This window comes from Poeciliopsis prolifica, unplaced genomic scaffold, assembly GCF_027474105.1.
Source record: "Poeciliopsis prolifica strain line A6 unplaced genomic scaffold, Auburn_PproV2 SCAFFOLD045, whole genome shotgun sequence".
In the NCBI taxonomy this organism is placed as follows: Eukaryota; Metazoa; Chordata; class Actinopteri; order Cyprinodontiformes; family Poeciliidae; genus Poeciliopsis; species Poeciliopsis prolifica.
The window spans coordinates 3,585,624-3,601,516 of record NW_026562420.1 but is presented as its reverse complement, the minus strand read 5'-3'; the positions used below and the strand labels follow the sequence as shown (position 1 = coordinate 3,601,516).

Here is a 15,893-nt window from a genome sequence, read left to right as displayed (position 1 = left end):
TCCAGATCCAGACAGACAAAATGGTAATGGCGAACCAACCAGACATTGTCGTAGTGGATAAACAACAGAGGAAAGCCGTTGTGGTAGATGTAGCAATACCAAGTGGTGCCTGTGGTCATCGGGGCCCTCGGGGCAGTAACCCCCAAACTGGATCAATGGCTACAACAGATCCTAGGAATAACATCAGACATCTCAGTCCAGAAATGTGCAGTCCTTGAAACAGCCAAGATACTGCGCAGGACCCTCAAGCTCCCAGGCCTCTGGTAGAGGACTCGAGCTCAGAGGATAAGAACCACCCACGGTGGGTGAGAAGGGAATTTTATATATATATATCCCCACTGGGGAAGATGGTGGCAGAAGCATCATACTGTGGATTTGCTTTTTTGCAGCAGGGATAGAGAAACTGCTAAGAGTTCATGGAACCTAATTCATAAACAGGGCAGAGATTCACCTGTTAGCAAGACATTACATTACAACAGAACATAAATAATGTTTATTGTTCCTTGGTGGGGAGAATCAGGTATACCGCCAGCAAAGTGACAAAGAAACAGAAGCAGAAAAATTCATATAATGTAAAATATAGCAATGAAAAATATGAGATAGGACACAGGTCAAATTTACAACATAAAACCACTGTACAGACCAAGATCCCGGGTTATTTGGTGCTTATTGTTTATTCATTATCATGAAACTGAAACTTTATTTTATCGAAAGTAAACTTTTTTTTTTTTAATCAGTCTTTCTCAGCAGCTCACCTCCAGCACTTATTGCAATACCAAAATAATTGCCAACATCTCTGCTGAAAAAATTTATAAATGATCTGTTCTTTTTATAAAAACTTTTTTGTTTCGGAATATAAACTGCTACTCCTGTTTTACCGTTTTCCTATTTTGATGCGTCTGTATATACAATATTTGTGTCATATTTTCATACATTATTTCTAAATTCTGCTGAATAATTTGATACAACCTCCACAGGACTGTTCTATTTACTTGGTTTCTAATTTTACTATTGTCATTTCAAATAACCATGAAGTAATTTTAGATTTAATTACAGTTTTTTTAGTATGCTATATTATTTATCCTGCTCCCTCTCTCTCTGTTTCGCTCTTCTTTGCTTTTCTCACAGATTCTCCTTGTTAGTAATTAGTCCCAGTCCATTGTTCCTGCAATCAACCTCCCAGTGTTTGACAGCTTCTTCTCCTCCTTCAACAGTGCAGGTGATGCAGCCCATCACCTGCATGTAACCCAGTGCCCATTTTGTTTCCAACTTCTTGCTTTATTATTTTTTATCAAACAACTCATCAACTTGCTGCAGCAGCCACTGCTTTTTGATCCAACTTTCACCTACAAATCATGACAGAGCAGGTTTTTAAAATAGCATAGTTTTGGTTCAAATAACTGTGCAGATGACTAGGACAACCACTATGACCACATGGCCACAGCTGCAAAGTTCGGACTAATGCAAATTCATGTTCATCGTTCATCACCCAAAATTTGTCCAAGAGAAGAATCTTTGGCAAAACTTGAAAATTAATGTTTATAGATGTGTTCCAGTTAGTCTTTCTGAGCTGGAGCTTTTAAGAAAAGAATGAACAACTGTTGAATAGAGAATAATTCTCTATTGAAACAGGAAGTGTGGGGGCCAAATTCAAATACATACACTTTATTATGAAACGTTTTGAATGCAGTGCATTATTTTTTTATTATGTGCTACTTTACATTCTATCACATTTAAATTAAAAAAAGACACTGAAGTTGAGGTTTAATGTGACAAAATGTAAAAAAAAAAAAAACCTTCAGTTTGTGAGACACTGCATGTAAAACTGGTACAGTACCTTTGCCTGACATCATGTCTAGGATGCTGGGTTGTAGAAGGACAGTGTTGCGTTTGGGTGATGACATTGCGATGGACTTGGCAGATTTGAGCAAGTGCAGCATGTTAGCTTGAGGGCTGAAGTCCAGCTCAGGTGCTTTCTTCTTCATGTCAATGTGAACACCATGGATACAGCTCCATATACCCTGAGATGAGCAAAGGACAGAAAATTAAAGAGAAAATGGCAGGTGAGGAAATTAGAGAGAAAGGTCGACTGAGATAGAGACATTTAAAGGTGGTTCATAATTCAGTGACTTTATCCAAAGAAAGTTCAAATAAGCACAGGATTAATTTTCTTGCAAAGAGAAGTAATAGACCCCTACATTGTTTTTAGGTAGGTTTACTAGAAACCTTAACCTCATTATATTTTGTAGCATGGCAAAGGGAGATAATCACCACTTTTTTTAGATGAATTACTTTCAGCGGTGCTTGATAACTAGATCTAGGGGATGATGTCACTGGAGGGAGGTCTCTGAGTGCAAGGAAATGTTCTTCTTACAGTCACTTAACCTCTAGTACCTCTGCTCAAGCAGCATGTGCATGCAGAGACAGACACACACTTGGAGGCACATTGCACACGTTTTTTGTAAGATTCTTAATGTGTGAACTGCAGCTCGTCTGGAATAAAAGCCCTGCCTGAGACAGAGGCATCAAATATGAATAATGTAAAAGTGGTCGTTCTTACTGTGCCCATTTGTGTTTTGTGCGTACATTAAGGTTTGCATGCCTCTGCCTCAACTAGTCCGTCTGTGGTTTCATCAGCTTATGGGACTTGCATACATTTAACCATTTTTAACTTGGGACACCTGCTTGTGAATGTGTGCATGTGTGACAGAGACAGAGAGAGAGAAAATGAGAGAGAGAGAGCATATGGAGAAAACAAGCCTTCTGCAAAGTTTCTGCAGCCTGTAAAAGTCTTGAATTTGAGAAAGAAAAAGTAACTTTTCAGGTCAGTAAAAACTATGTAAAAAAATGTTATGTGAAAGAAATTAAAAGATAGAAAATCATTTCTTTTAGACTTTATTGCTTTCTCTATCAGGGTATTAAACCAGGGAAAAAAACTAAATGCGCTTTTCCATTGGCAAGTCGCGCTCTAACCGGTTAGGTGCATTTTGGTTCTACACCAGGTAGTGAGCTTTTCCGTTTAGGTTAATATCAGGAACCAATATGTTCCTGATATTTGCAGGAACATTTATTAATGGAGAACCTCCAGGTTCTGGTTCTGATGGACTACAATAAACCCAGATATTTAAAAAGTTTTACAGAGATTCTTTGCTGGTCCAAACATAATGATAAAGATTCAAATCAGCTGATTATTTCGGTATACATATAAATACAATTACATTCTGGCAATTGTTGTTAAACGTGTGACATTTTAGACTTTGGTGATGCAGTCAAAAGATGTAAACGAATAGCCACGCATAATCTTTATTATTGTTTTCTATTAATTAAAGTACAAAATAAAATTCACAAGCTAATATTATGTAGTCCTAGTGTTTATCAGCGTAAAACCACAGATCAAACAGAAACTTGAGCACAAAATCGCTGTTTCTCTTCAGAGCAACCAGCTGCGAGCAGCGCTGCTAAATCACAGCCCTTCTATTTCTGCTACTAAACTTAACATGTTCCTGGTGCTGCTCCTGATCATATTCATATAACCCCTCCTTCGTCCCAGGAGGGGGCATGTTTGCGGCCCACAGCTAAACTATGATGTTGTTTGGAGTTTTCAGTTACTTTAATCATGAGTAAATCTGCGCATGTGGCCAACTGTCAATCAATTTGAATCCACCTTGCTCTGTCCCGCTGGTACTACCCCTGAAGTAGGCATGAAACTCTGAGAAGAGCCAAGCAGAATCATAACTAAAATAACAGCTTCGGCTGATCAACAGGTTGAAGCTTAAAGCGTATGGGCCACAGCAGCCACCAGAAAACCACACTGGGAGGCACAAACTGAGGCTACAATTTAAACAGGCTTCTCCAATATGAACAATTTTGGACAATGCTGTTGGAAAATTTTTACCTAGCCTGGTGAGTCTCGAGTTCAGCACCATTCGAATGGTAGTGTCAGAATTTGGTGTAAACAAAAAGGCATGGATCCATGTGAGTCTGAATAAATGGTTCAATAAGGTGTTGGCACTGTTATGGTGGGTATTTTCTGGGCACAATTTAGACCTCATAGATGAGCACTATGGTCTACCTGAATGCAGAGCATAGTCCATTGGCTATGTCCATTAGTTTATGACTGCAAGGTGTGAATCTACTGGAGCTGCATGAGTCAGATAGCCTCTGAAGCCACCACATCTCAGTCCTGTAGAGCACCTTTGAGATGTGATGAAAAGGTAGATTTGCATCATGGATATCCAGCTGACAAATTTCCAGCAACTGCATGATGCTATAATTTTATGGTGGCTGAAAATTGTTGAAGAACGTGTGACTACTTTTGGAACCTATTTCCCAAAAGATAAAGACAGTCATGGATGCAAAAGGGGTTCCAACCTGGAGGGAGGGAAGCAGTTAGGGGGGTATTTTAATGTCCTCAAGGGGAAATTTGTCTCCAACATTGTATGCTGAACAAAGCTTCTACCACAATTAGATACACTACAAATGAAAGACGTATGTACCCTGTTACGTCCACTAAGGGCACAACAAATTGGAGCACATGGATGCAAGAATGAGGGTTCAAAAATTATTTTATTTTAAAACACTCTTAACATTTACTTTTGCTTCAGCTGCTTTGATTTTCTGTGAAGAAGAAAAAGAGAGGTAAATACTCTCAATCCCTTTGTCCCATAAAAGGAAAAAACAAAAGTATTAATAGAAAGGTGAACTTGGTGAGCCGATCAAAAATAACAAAAAGCGCTACCACTTAATGTAATCAAATTAATTAGAAAAATAAAAACTTATCCAAACTCCGAAATATATTGAAAAACAGGAAAAAAGTCATTTATATTAAAAAATATCTAGAAAAAAAACAATCATAATGTATCCTGAGAATATAATACCTGCAATAAAATAGAAAAACTCATATAGCACATTCCTGCATGCATTCCAGCAAGTAAATGAACCAGCAGATCAGACCAGAGCATCAGAAGCCTGGTCTGTTGGTGCCTACTTTATTTCACAATCTGACTCATTTTGGGACAAATGAAGTTTTGAATCTGTTAAGTCTACCAGCACGGATTCAAAGGTGTTTCACATTACGAGTTGAGACAGCCTCCTATGTCTGAGGGTGTCTGATTAATTTTATTTATTGAGTCCTTTATATCTTCTATTTAAATTTCAAAGGGCTCATTCATACGCTGATGATTGCAGAAGCCTGACAGAAGCAAGGCTGTATATTTTGCACCAACACCAGAAGTGTCTTGCCCAAAGATGCAAACGACGAGGGCGGTCAGACTCCAGCAGTACACAAATTTAAAGTTGAACTCCTGCCGCCATTGCCACTGCTGCTACCATTGCCTGTAGTGTACATAATGATATTACTATTATGATTTTAGTAGTTTTGTTTCTCTTCTGTGCAATTCTTTCCGTGGAGCAGCAAATTCATTTTGGTCTGAGCTGGATCTAATCAAATAATTCTCATCTTTACCACACACACAGAAGGAGAGAGTTTGGCAAATAAATGGTTTTCACAGTCGCAAATTCCAGCAGCAACAGAGGTAGTGACCACCAGTTCACTGCAAATCAAAACAAAATCTGATGCTGCTACATTTGAAGGTAAATTCTGAGGAACCGGCTCCAGTAGTGGGAAAAGTGTTAACTGTGTGTGTTTGATTTCCTCTCACCCTGCTGATAGTGAAAAGCATACCCGGCCTGCCAGAGCAGACACCGGTGAAGCAATATCTCAGCCTCCAGTAGAAAAGGTGCTCTGAGATGAAGGTGAGGATGGACAGACCCATGGCTGTAGCCAGCATGTAGAAGACTCCTGCCATGTTGTCCACATCCAGCTGACTGGACATCACCTCATTCTTTTCATTATGGCAGATCCCGGTCAGCCACTGCGCCTCCAGCTCCTCCATCTCACCTGGTGGAAAAGGAGAAAAAACAAAGTGTCTGAAAATGAATGAATGGCAAAGATGAAAGATAAAAGATTTGGGGACAAGTAGAAAGAGTAATTCAGAAATGAAGAGGATGCAATACCAAATGAAAGCAAAGAGGATAAAAACAGAAAACACCATGAGGGATTAAAGGATAAATACCTCAAAATCTTTTAGGATTGTTTTTATATTCATCTTTTAAGATGTAATTATTCTCAGAAAGGTAAGACATCTTAAACAGCATACTTATTTTTATCAGCATAATTTTGATGACAGTTCATCAATAAAATTTTCTAAGAAAACCTCAAAAACCTGTCTAATACATTGGACTAAGTATCTTACCGTCTCCTATGATGCTAAGTATAGCCAGATCGACTAAACGTTTCCAATATGATCCCTTCTGAAGGGCGATCCCATAACCTGTGGTGGCAAAGATGTATCCGCTGCCGATGGTCACCAGCTTACAGCCGTCATCTCTGCCTGCCATGTAGTTCAAGACTGCAGCATCATAAATGAAGGCGTCCAGCTTTCTGTGACGAAAACCCGCCCAAATTCAGTATGAAATTGAAGGGAAAAAGAAAACAAATTAATCATGTAAGGAAATAAAGAAGAGATAAATATTAGGTAATTATTTTGAAAGGAAGCATTACTAATATTCTAAAAACCTAATCAGGTAAAATATTTTTTTATTTTTTTATTTGCTACCTATTTTAGATCTAAAACTTTTTAAAATCTTCCGGTCAAATAAAGACAGATATTCAGGCCTTTGATTTAATAGATTGCAGAATCCCATTTTGCTGGAACTCATAACTGAATATCAGTCCCGTCCATTCAGTTTTTCATGATACCTCAATCACAGAAATGCATGCAAAGTCAACAGAGCCCTCCGATTTTTGAGCGACTGCAAAGTTGTACATTTCATTGCAAATTTTCCAAAGGATTTGCTCAAAAACACTGAGTTATGTGACTATTAATTCCCACCTACAGATCAAAGTATTTCTTACTGTGGTGGCAAAGATGCTACTTCTGCTTCACTTCTTTTACTTACAGTTTCAAAATGCTGTTTAGTTTTCCTATATGCCAACATTAATATAACTGATTATTATTAATTTTATGGAATATACCTGTACTTCTGTAGTTGGTTGTAAAATGTAATAATATAGGTTTTTCATAAATTAGATAAAAATCACTTCCTCTAGATCTAACTGTAGTTTGAAAATTGTCTCAATAAAAGCACCAGGCAGATTACTTGGGTGCTTCATATTTACAGTTGTTCTATGGGGTTATATTTCTTATATTTAAGGAAATAAAATATCATACAGTACATTCATTTATTACATTTAGCTTTAAAAAAAAACAACAGTATATTTTGGGAGGATAGTGCTCTTATGTTTCTTGTGGACATGAACACAAGTCCTCAGATTTCCTTTCATGACAATTTTCACTTCTGAAGTTGTTCACATATGACTCAGCTGAAAACCTTCATTACAAAGTTTTGACATTGTATAACTACTTTAAAGTGAGATGTTAGAAACAAACATTTTGCATATGCTGTGCTATATCAATACAATAATTAATAGAAATTCTAAAAGTAAAATTATGTTTAATACCATGAAGATCAAAGCCTACACTGACAAAAACAGCTCTGCGATTAGTGGGAGTTACAGAGGGAGAATAAAAGGTAGCCAACTCCAGAGCAAATTGCAGTTTTTCTGTTTTGGCCGCTTCCCTTTTTTGTAGAGCAGCGGGAGTTTATAATGAGCAGTTGCAAACATGTTACTGTGAGTAATAGAAGCACAGAGCAAAACTACCTCTGTCTTTTGGCACAAGTTAAAGCTGGACACCAAGGGTTTGAGTTATTCTTAAATACTTGTGCTGGTTGAGAATCAGCTGCAGGGCATTTGAACATAAGAGGAGCTGTCTTGATAAATTTACATTACCCTGTCTTCAGGCTGACCAATGCATCCACAACGCCAGTCTGGTGGTACTTAGTCATGTACTGGTGCATATCTGGGTAGTTCTTCCGAATGTTGCGCTCAGTGCTTCCGTTGGGAACCGTCCCAAAGCGAAATGGTGGGGAGTAGGAGTGCGGCTTCTGGAACTGAGGGGAGATGAAAAATGAAAGCAAGAAAGATATGGCATTTGTTAAAAGAGACTTACACTGATGTGTGGGAGGAGCACAGAGGGGAGAGGCAAAGATAAAAGGCGTGAGTGACATCAAGAAGAGAGAAACAAGGGAAAGGAAAAGAAGAAAAGGAAAGTTCAAGTAAAAGATGGGGAAAACATATAGAAAAAGTGAAGGCGGGAGGACAGGAATGGAGGAGAGTGGCAAGAAGAGATGGACAAGGAAGGAAAGATAGCAGAGGGGACTCATCAGTCATCATCATTGTGTATCCAGTGTAGTGTAAGACTGGCTGGGGTTCTGCTGACACTGCCAAGCTTGCAAACTACACACACTCTTGCCTTTGATCTGTGCAGCCTGCATGTGTGTGGGTGTGTGTTTGTGCATGTATGTGTGTCTGTGACTCTGCTGTGCTGGCAGTGATAGTGAGGTGACAGGGGCGGCCAGTGGGTTTGGGCTGTGAAGCCTGAGGGCACTCCCCAGAGAGTCTTGTTTGGCCACAGGCCTGGCATCCATAACAAGCGCAACCCTGACTGCGAATGTGTTTAGTTTCCGCTATGCATGTGTGTATATGTGTGTGTGTACCTATGTTTGTGTAAACCCACCTTTTTGTCAGACAGTCCAGTGACTTGGTCCACAAATTCTTCCTGGATCATAAAGGCAGCCAGGTTGGCAGTGTACGAGGCCAGAAAGATGACAGCAAAGAAGGCCCAGACTGACACAATGAATTTACTGGTGGTGCCTTTGGGGTTCTGCACAGGCACAGAGTTGTTGAAAACCAGACCCCACAGCAGCCATATGGCCTTTCCAATGGTGAATGATGGACCATGTGGGTCTGAGAGATCAACCGGAGCAATACAAAAAAATGGAAAAGGATTGCATGATGAGTCAAAGATAAAGCATAATGAAACCCTGAACTCACAGTTTTATCTGATATTGTCAAAATACCATCTGATGCCTCTTATGTTCCGGAGGCATGGGCCAATTATTAGTATCAAGGTATACAAAAGGTTATAAATTGTTACACTTATACTAAAAGTTACCATAACCTGTTCTTATGGTTTGACATTTTGTAATCAGATGTAACTGATTAAAACAGTACAGTTCAGAGGCAACATGTTAGCTTCAGGTTCTATGTGTTGATGTTGCATTCAAACAAAAGTTCCGGAGAGCAGCTTCAGGATGGGAATGTCATCTTGCTTTTGCATGAATTGACTCAAGTCAGAGCAGTAATAAGTCACTTGTTTCTTGCTTAGGGGAAAACTTTGATTTACTGCTTCCTGCTGCTGGAAAAATTATTGGTGTGATATCCCATATTACATGTGTGTGTGCAGGTCTACCTTTGCCTTGGGCCAGGTTGCGGTTGAAGCCCAGTGGACTGACAAATTCAAAGAGGAACACGGCAATGGCTGTGACAATCAGCAACATCACAAACATCATCACCCAAACTGATGCACTGAAGGGCTCTGGGGAGAGAAGGAGACACTCAGTGTTTGTGAAACTGAGTCCATGAGCTGAAAAGATATGAAAGAGGAGAAGGAGATGCACATAAAAAGCAACACGATTGAGGGGGAGGGAGATACAAAAAGATGACGAAGGAGATACCAGTGAGATTCTAAGGAAGGAAAGGGAGGGAGAGAGTTTGAAGGAACACATTTCCATATTTTTCATTATTCCCTCGGATGAGAGCAGAGAGATGGCAAGGCTCAGGGCAGAGGGGGACAGAGGAGAAGAAGGTGGAGAGACAGAGGAAGGTGGAAGAGACAAGATTCAAAGTAAGTGATCTGATGTGGCGCCACTATCCACATGAATGTATGATTTATTTGTGTGCGCATGAGTCTGTGCTTGGTGTGCAGCAGGCCAAGAGTTCAGACAGCAGGATGAGTGCTAGAGCTGCTGAACCCACACAATGTGTGTGTGCCTGTGTGCGTGTGTGTGTTTGCGTCACTGCATGTGTAAGTATGTAACTGCCAGGGTTAGCCAACCCTGAGAGATTGTGTGCTGAGGTGCTTCTAATACGAGTGCGAGAGATACTGAACCGTCACTGATACCCTGAGCCCGACTCGACCCCCCCCCCACACACACACACGCATGTGCCCACACACATGCCCGCACACACAGCATTCAGCTTTTAACATCAACCATAAACAGCCACAGCACATTCATTTTGTACACGTCCTTTACTTTATACAAAAACATCCCAGTGTATTAGTGCAGCATCAGAAACACGTTCTTTAATGTAATTCTGACACATGGCTTGATACACAGGGACCAACACATGCACGGTCCAATACACCCCACTCCAACCCCCTCTCTCCCTGTCTCGCTCCAATGACAACACAAGACATTAGGCAAACAGAATGCTTTTGGTTTCTCGTCATCTCAACAACTGGAGAAGGGGAGGAAGAGGAGGAAGATGAAGAAAACATCAAGACTGCTTTGTCTAAGATTATTTTTCAAAAAAGAGAAAAAAATAGAAACAGCTGGCATGCTCCATTTGCTCTGCTCTGATAGAAATATTAATGTGCTTAGGGTTTTGAGGCCCAGATGAAGTCAGAGTACAAGTGGAGTTTGGCCAGCATATAGCGAGTGAATAAAATATTCCATTTCATGTTGAGGATTTTGCCACCATGTAAGCACCGCCCCATTATTGTGGCCCCAGCAGTCCTCTCAGTAGGATGTTAGACTGAGAAAAAAAAAGCAGAAGTGGGAAAACAATTTTTATTAGAGAAAGTCAAAAAGATACCAAGAAAGGCGGAGGGAGAGACAGTCCCATTGCTGCGTGACACCATGACGCTGATACCAGTCTCTACGAAGGGCACGGAGAAGTCGATGACCTCTGACCTTTCCTCGTTGATGGTCAGTGATCCCACTGCCATGATGGCCTTCTTATACACCACCTGTAGTGTATAAAAGTATAGATAAAATGGAAAATTAATGAACTTGTTTATTTTTATTTTTGATTTAATTTGCTAATGAGGGCCCATCTGAAAATATTGTGATTTTATCGGGTAGGAGCAAATGTCTTACTTTTTCCTATTCCTTTTCTATCATGTTAAGATTACTGTGGTACAAAAATATGTGTCTTTTGCATTTCTTGTTGTTCATGATTTCATACTATCATGTTTGAAATAAATAAATAACACCTGGAACTAGACTGTCTTTAACTGAAGTTGTTGAATGAGAGGGAGTGAATAAAGGTATAATATAGTAGTGAACATTAGGCTAGGATGATAGTTGAATGCAATATTCAATATTTATGCATTCTGTAAACTTATGTCAAATATGTTCACTTTATAATATATGGGATTTCATCATTAATTTAGAAAAAAAAAGTTTTTCCTCCACCTTTTATATTTAACATAGGAAAAACACTTTGGAAAAAAAATCCTAAATTATCGGATGTTAATTCATGCATGAAAGGGAATTATTTTTATTTAACTCATAAAATCAAGCTTTCTCACCCAGTAAGAGCTAGAAACAGCCCCCCAAACACTCTAAGGATACACACTCTAGTATTTTCCATCCATCCATCCATCCATCCATCCATCCATCCATCCATCCATCCATCCATCCATCCATCCATCCATCCATCCATCCATCCATCCATCCATCCATCCATCCATCCATCCATCCATCCATCCATCCATCCATCCATCCTCCATCCATCCATCCATCCATCCATCCATCCATCCATCCATCCATCCATCCATCCATCCATCCATCCATCCATCCATCCATCCATCCATCCATCCATCCATCCATCCATCCATCCATCCATCCATCCATCCATCCATCCATCCATCCATCCATCCATCCATCCATCCATCCATCCATCCATCCATCCATCCATCCATCCATCCATCCATCCATCCATCCATCCATCCATCCATCCATCCATCCATCCATCCATCCATCCATCAAAAATAAATAAATGAAGGACTTCTGGATTACCATGTGAAAAGGACAGACAGCAACAAAGTGCTCCAGAGATGTTCAACTGCTTTATTCATTTCATTCAACAGATGGCTACTTTCAGTCCGCCCGCTGGTACAATAACATTGTTGTTAATGTTTTGAAAATTTTGTACCCACTAGTGACAGCAACTAAGAGAGCAAAAAGAAGTAAAAAAGACGACGTTAGCTTAACGCTAGAGGCTATCACTGCATTGCTTCAGCAGCACCAGGAGGATCTGACATCTGAGTTCAAATCTTCAACTAACATATTTAGCTTGGAACTATAGCAGGTAGAGAAACAGGCAGACATAGTTTCTTCATTAGAGAAGGCAACAGACAATCTGAGCCAGTGAGCAGATAGCCTCCAAAGACTGTGCTGCTGTTCATTAAGACAAAGTCAAGATAAAGGACAAAGTCATCAAGCAGTAGCAGGAAACAGAACATCCACAGCCTCTGTCTGCCTGAAGACACTGAAAGTGGGCCCCCCACTCATTTCTTGTCCAACCTCCTCTGCAAGCTGTTTGTGAAAGAAGTGCTCCCAAACCCACCACAACTTGATAGAGTCCACCGGTCCCTCACAGCCAAAAGTCTTGCAAGGCGTCCACCTCGCCTGGTTCACCACCTCGCATTGGTACCTGACCAAAGACCTCATCATTTGGGAAGCCAAGAGGAGAGGGAACCTTGAGTACTGTTGCGTAAAGGGCTAATTTCATGGCTTTACAAAATGTTAAAATGTCAAACAGAAATGTTCTCACCAAAATGTAAAATTTCATAGTCTCTGTCAATTCTTGGGAAACAGAATAGTTTTTTTTTTTTTTTTAAACTTTATTTTTATTTATTTTTAACAACACATGTCCACAGTTGCATTCGTCTGTCTCTTACTGACATATATCTTCTGCATTATAACTTGACAAAAGATGAGACATCAAATGATCTAACATAGGCAATAAGGAATACATACCAGTACAAACATCACACAAGAACAACAAAATAAAAAAATAAATAAATATAAAAAAAAAAATACAAGACACACAATTAAATCCCCTCTGACATAGGATGGTCCTCACATTCTTAAACAGTAAGGTATTCTAACTGACCCATGGGTACATACAGGTGCCAACAAGCAATCCTGTAAGGGCGTCATTGAATTAGTAACGGTAAGACCGGGCTCCACCTTATATCAAAAACTGTTTTTTGAAGCCTTAAGGAATATGTGATTCCTTCCATCAGATAAATGTCCCAGATTTTTTGTATCCATGTGTTATGTAGGAGGCCCTGGTTTCAGCCACCTGATAGTTATACATTTCAAGGCTGCTGTGAGCAAGATACTTAGAAGATATCTATCACCCTTCCTGTCTATTCCATCGGGTATTACTCCCAGAACTGCCACCAAGGGAGTTTTTGGAACATTTCTCCTGAAAATAACACTGAGAGCTTCAAAAATGTCCTTCCAGAAATCACTTAGTTTAGGACAAGACCAGAAGATATGCATATGATTTGCATTCTGCATCCCGCAGTTTCTCCAGCATGAACTGGGCTGTGTTGGGCCCATTTTACTGGTTATTGCTGGCGTTCTGAAAAACCGGACTACTACTTTCCATTTGAATTCTCTCCATGTATTAGAATTTGTTGTTAAATGTGCTTCAGTACATATTTCTTCCCATGTGTCCCCAGCTATTGACTCCTGCAGTTCAGTCTCCCAATTATGCTTTATGTTTGTGGAATCGTGCACATTCATGGACATAAACAGGTCATATATTTTACTAATTACTTTATTATTTTCCTTTCCCCTTTGTATGTCCATTAGGAAATTTTCTATAGGAGTAGGTTTGTGAAGTTTAGTCCAATTGTTGTGTGTCGTCACAAAGGTTCTAAGTTGTAAATATCTATAAAAGTCTGTTTTAGGGAGACCAAATTCTTTCTTCATCTGTTCAAAGGTTTTGAAATGTCCATCATTAATTAATTGATGAATGTGAGACAGTCCATAATTAGACCAGTTTTTGAAACCAGAATCTAAGTTGTTTGGTGCAAATGTCTTCATAGATCCTATACATGATAAAAGTGAAATCTGTTTTAATAACTTAAAAGCCGATTGTATTTTGTTCCAAATTTTGAGGGTGTTTTTTGTCCAGATTGTCATTTCCTTTACAGGAGCATCTAAGAAAGGTAATGCTTGCAGTGGTACTGAACACATGCTTTCCTCTATTCCCAGCCATCGAGTATCTGCACTATTCTGTAACCAAACCAATAAGGGTTTGAGTTGTGCAGCCCAGTAATAATATTTTAAGTTTGGGAGTTTGAGGCCCCCCTTAGATTTAGATAACTGCAGAGTTTTCAGTCTGATTCTAGGACGCTTCCTTTGCCAAATGAATCCAGTTATCATTTTATCCAAGGTGTCAAAGGTAGATTTGGGAATTTCCACAGGTAGCATCTGGAATAAATAGAGTAGTCTTGGTAAGACATTCATGTGGATACTTTCAACACGGCCTATCAGAGAAATAGGGAGAGTATTCCAACGGTCCAGATCATTTTTAATCACACGTAGGAGCTTGCTATAGTTTGCCTCATAAAGGTCACATAGAGATGGAGGTATTTGAATACCCAGATATTTGATACCATTCTTGGGCCACCTGAAGCCAGTCTGTACTTTTACGGAGTCTGAAATTGTGCCATTTATGTCCATAGCTTCCGTTTTTTCTATATTGACTTTGTAGCCAGAGTAAAATCCAAATTGGGAGATGAGCTCTTTTAAGTGGGGGATTGTTGATTTAGGTTCAGTCAAGTCCAATAATACATCATCTGCATATAATGAGATTTTGTGTATTTCCTTGCTGATTTCTATTCCTTTAATATTAGCATCATCTCTAATGATTTGGGCTAACGGTTCAATACTAATGGCAAACAGAAGGGGTGAGAGCGAGCACCCTTGTCTACACCCCCGACCAAGTGCAAATCTATCAGACCTAAAGCCATTAACTTTAACTGCTGCCTTAGGGAAGGAGTAAAGTGTTTGTACCCAGTCAACAAAATGTGGACCAAATCCAAAACGTTTCAGAGTATGAATTAGATATTTCCATGACACTCTGTCAAACGCCTTTTGGGCATCTAAGGATATGATTGCTGATTCAATCTTTCTTTCTTGTTGAACGCTTGTTAGGTTTAGCAAGCGTCTTATATTATGGGCATAGTACCTGCCTACAATAAATCCTGTCTGATCAGGATGTATGATTTGGGTGATGAATTTGTTAAGTCGCCTTGCTAGGATTGCTGTGAGTATGCGTAAACCTGTGTTCAGCAGTGATATAGGTCTATATGATTGGCAGTCTGTAGGATCCTTGCCCTCTTTGTGAATTACTACTATAGTGGCTTCTGTCCAAGACGGTGCCATAGTTTTGGATTTTAAAGCATGATGATATGCTTTTAATAGCAAGGGAGCCAGGAGATCTATAAAAGTTTTATAAAAGTCATTGACAAATCCATCTGGGCCTGGACTTTTGTTGTTCTTGAGTGATTTAATTATCTGCTTAATCTCCCATTCCTCAATCGGTTGATCCAATTCCAAAGCCACCTCATCCGTTAAATGGTTCAATTTTATCTTATTTAAAAAATCTGTGAGCTCTTGGTCATTATTACAGGTATCAGTGTTCGTATATAATAATTTGTAAAATTTTGCAAAGGCCTCTGCTATTTTGTCAGGTCTTGTCTCAACAGACTCTTGGGTTTTTATTTTATGAACCATGTTGGAGGACTGTTGCTTCCTCAGTCTAAATGCCAATGACCTACTAGCCTTCTGGCCGTATTCATAATATTTTTGATTAGTGAACCTCAAGTTACCCTCTACTTTATCTGATAATAGACTGTTTAGTTGTCTGCGGGTTGCATTTAATTCCTTCATGATTTTAG

At 39.5% G+C, this 15,893-nt stretch overlaps 1 protein-coding gene across 3 annotated transcripts in view; it reads right to left on the bottom strand.

Moving 5' to 3' along the window:
- grin2ab (glutamate receptor, ionotropic, N-methyl D-aspartate 2A, b) overlaps positions 1–15,893 on the bottom strand; it is a 136,196-nt gene that overhangs the window by 7,010 nt on the left and 113,293 nt on the right. For all 3 annotated transcript variants that reach the window (XM_055056482.1, XM_055056483.1, XM_055056484.1), the window contains 7 exons: positions 10,781–10,934; positions 9,375–9,500; positions 8,640–8,869; positions 7,853–8,013; positions 6,255–6,442; positions 5,661–5,899; positions 1,838–2,021 (listed from right to left, as the gene is read on the bottom strand). In XM_055056482.1, the coding sequence (XP_054912457.1) occupies positions 1,838–2,021; positions 5,661–5,899; positions 6,255–6,442; positions 7,853–8,013; positions 8,640–8,869; positions 9,375–9,500; positions 10,781–10,934 (1,282 nt within the window). The remainder of the gene's footprint in view (positions 1–1,837; positions 2,022–5,660; positions 5,900–6,254; positions 6,443–7,852; positions 8,014–8,639; positions 8,870–9,374; positions 9,501–10,780; positions 10,935–15,893) is intronic.